Source organism: Electrophorus electricus, chromosome 11, assembly GCF_013358815.1.
Source record: "Electrophorus electricus isolate fEleEle1 chromosome 11, fEleEle1.pri, whole genome shotgun sequence".
In the NCBI taxonomy this organism is placed as follows: Eukaryota; Metazoa; Chordata; class Actinopteri; order Gymnotiformes; family Gymnotidae; genus Electrophorus; species Electrophorus electricus.
Genome location: NC_049545.1, coordinates 21,484,727 through 21,487,226, shown reverse-complemented (window position 1 = coordinate 21,487,226; position 2,500 = coordinate 21,484,727). Strand labels below are relative to the sequence as shown.

Sequence of the window (2,500 nt, the reverse complement as noted above, 5' to 3'; positions counted from 1 at the left end):
AACAGACGTGTATGTCTGAAACACATAGCCCTGGGCTCACTATATATCACCACGCTTTCTGTTCAGTACTTTCCATGCTACTAACGCCACAAGCGTTTGGTTCTTACTGCTAAAACCAGTATCTAGAAAAGCAAAACAACTGTTTCATGATTATAGATCTAGTGGCAAATTACAAGTTGAATACAGTTTGTTTAAATGAAATTTATTAGCTACAATTTGTATTTAATGGTTCTGAAAAGAGACAATTCCCCTGATGTTTCCTAAAGCATGGCACACTTGAGTCAGGTTGGTTGGACCTGATGTTGAACATTTTGCAGCTTGGTTTGATGGTTTTCACTCATATGGAGCCCTTCAGCTAAAAAGACCAAAGCTGTTGGATTTTCAGGGCAGCCATCTGTGCCTCCCTCCCGTTTAGTCAAAGGGGAAACGGGGCATCGATGCGTTTTGTTCACAGGGTCCTGTTTAGATGCCACTGTCAGGCACCCTTGCCTGCGAAGAGCTGATGGAGGCAGGTGTTCAGGAAGCCCCCCCACTGCACTTGAACAGAGGCATATCCGCACATTACCACGCCCTCTGAGCCTCACTGGGTGTGCTATACTGGGGTGTGCTACACTGGGGTGTGCTATACTGGGGTGTGCTACACTGGGTGTGCTATACTGTGTGCCCTGCACAGTGTGTCCTACAGAGGATGTGCTACACAGTGTATGTTACACAGGATGTGCTACAGTATGTGTGCTACACAGTGTATGATACACAGCGTGTGCTACAGTATGTGTGCTACACAGTGTGTGCAACACAAGGTGTGTTAGAGTGGCGCTCCTGTGGACTGGGGTATAGTAGCAACACACAGGGCACAGCCACTCATAAATATCTCTGGATAAGAGTGCACGGCGAACACTGAAGATGTAAATCAGTAAAGCCCCATCTGGATTTGCCTGTCAAATCCACATACTGCTCCTAGACAGTCCCTGGCACTGTATCAACTTAATCCAACCAGCCTGGTCTCACCCTCCTTCCAGGGGTCATACTGGGAATGCAAGTGAGCACGATCTGTGTACCTAAAGGTGACTCCAATGTAACACACACTTAATTGTGCAGTAAACATCTGGCGTGGGGGACCCCTCAGCGAGCACCCAGACAGCTCGCGGGACGCTCAATCAGTACTTTACCTTCTGCTCAGAGAAACCACTGGCAGGCCAGACAGTTTACGTCGTCGTCCCCAACCGACACATCCTGCTCTTTCTCAACCTACTTATGTTTTACTTCACGACGCAACAGGTGTTGCGCGTCTTTCGGTGGATGCAACCTAACAGCGAGCAGGGGTCAAACACATGAGCCTTGCGACAGATGTTTAGGGGTGGAAGCGCGCGGCCCTGAAGCACCGATCGCGGAAAATGAAACTGTCAGCTGTAGAGGGAAACGGATCCAGTCCGCGACTTTCCAAGTGCAACTTCACATCGGCCGGGGAGCCTGCGCGTGCTGCGCGTAATCGTCTCCAACCGCTGCCACAATGAAATAAGTTAAATAAGTGAGCATGGATATCGTGGAGGCGGTGATGCGTCACACTAGTAACACCATGGCACCAATACAAACACACCCTTGAAGTTTTCAGCATCAAACTCAGTGGCAGCAAGTAGAAGAGACGAGGAGCTAGGTTACAGGTTCACACACGCCTTTAAACACCCGAGACCACGGAGCCCAGACTCCACTTACCTTGAGCAGTGAGAAAAGCAACGATAAACACCGGGGGGAATGTCCAGGAAGCTGCGCGCATCGCCATCGATACCGGGGAGAATCTACGTAGCAATGGCACTTTTGAAACTTCAAATGTAGTTGTTCTCGATCCTGATCACACGTTATCTGTCAGAAGCGTCCAGAGTATATCGACCTTGTGCAACAAAATGACAGCAGAGGTTGAATTAAAAAACCTTCCCTTAGCCTTCGTGTTCTGCAGAGCAACTTTGGGAACTTTGCGTCTGTTCTCCTGGAGCGCCGAAACGCGCAGCTCGGTGCTGGCTCGAGACTATCGCTGTATACCTCGAGACCGACCTCGATACGGTGTCGTCCCTCCGCCCCGCCCCGCCCCGCCAGACGCCCCGCCCTCCACCAAACCGGAGCAGAAATTAAAATAAAGTCGAATAAATCTGAGGTATAAATGTGGTCGGTAAACTATTTAAAACAAATGTTTTTCCTAAAGATGCCGAAATGAAGCAGAATACCCAAACGCAGCCAGCAGATTTATAGTCAAGTTTTGCCCAGTATTGATTAATAAACTAATATTTCGTAATGCCAGTTAAACGGTGGTCAGAAGTCTCACTTTTGGGTGACTGCAACATTGGAAATTGAAGTGAAAATGTTAACTTGAGCGTGTTTTCATGACAGGGATTTGAGACACTAGGTAACCCCGGCAGGTCAAACAGGAAAAACGGCATCGGAGGAAGAAGCACACAGTTTTCAGGAGATTGATTATTCTATTCGCAGCCACCAGCCAGCCACGAAC

General features: G+C 48.6%; 2 protein-coding genes across 2 annotated transcripts in view; one reads left to right on the top strand and one right to left on the bottom strand.

The window, feature by feature from the left end:
* vsir (V-set immunoregulatory receptor) overlaps nt 1-2,017 on the bottom strand; it is an 11,048-nt gene extending 9,031 nt beyond the window's left edge. Inside the window, exon 1 of the mRNA XM_027027534.2 lies at nt 1,714-2,017. Within this exon, the coding sequence (XP_026883335.2) occupies nt 1,714-1,780 (67 nt within the window). The 5' untranslated portion in view covers nt 1,781-2,017. The remainder of the gene's footprint in view (nt 1-1,713) is intronic.
* Nucleotides 1-2,500, top strand: part of cdh23 (cadherin-related 23) — a 211,069-nt gene that overhangs the window by 187,667 nt on the left and 20,902 nt on the right. The window lies entirely within an intron of this gene.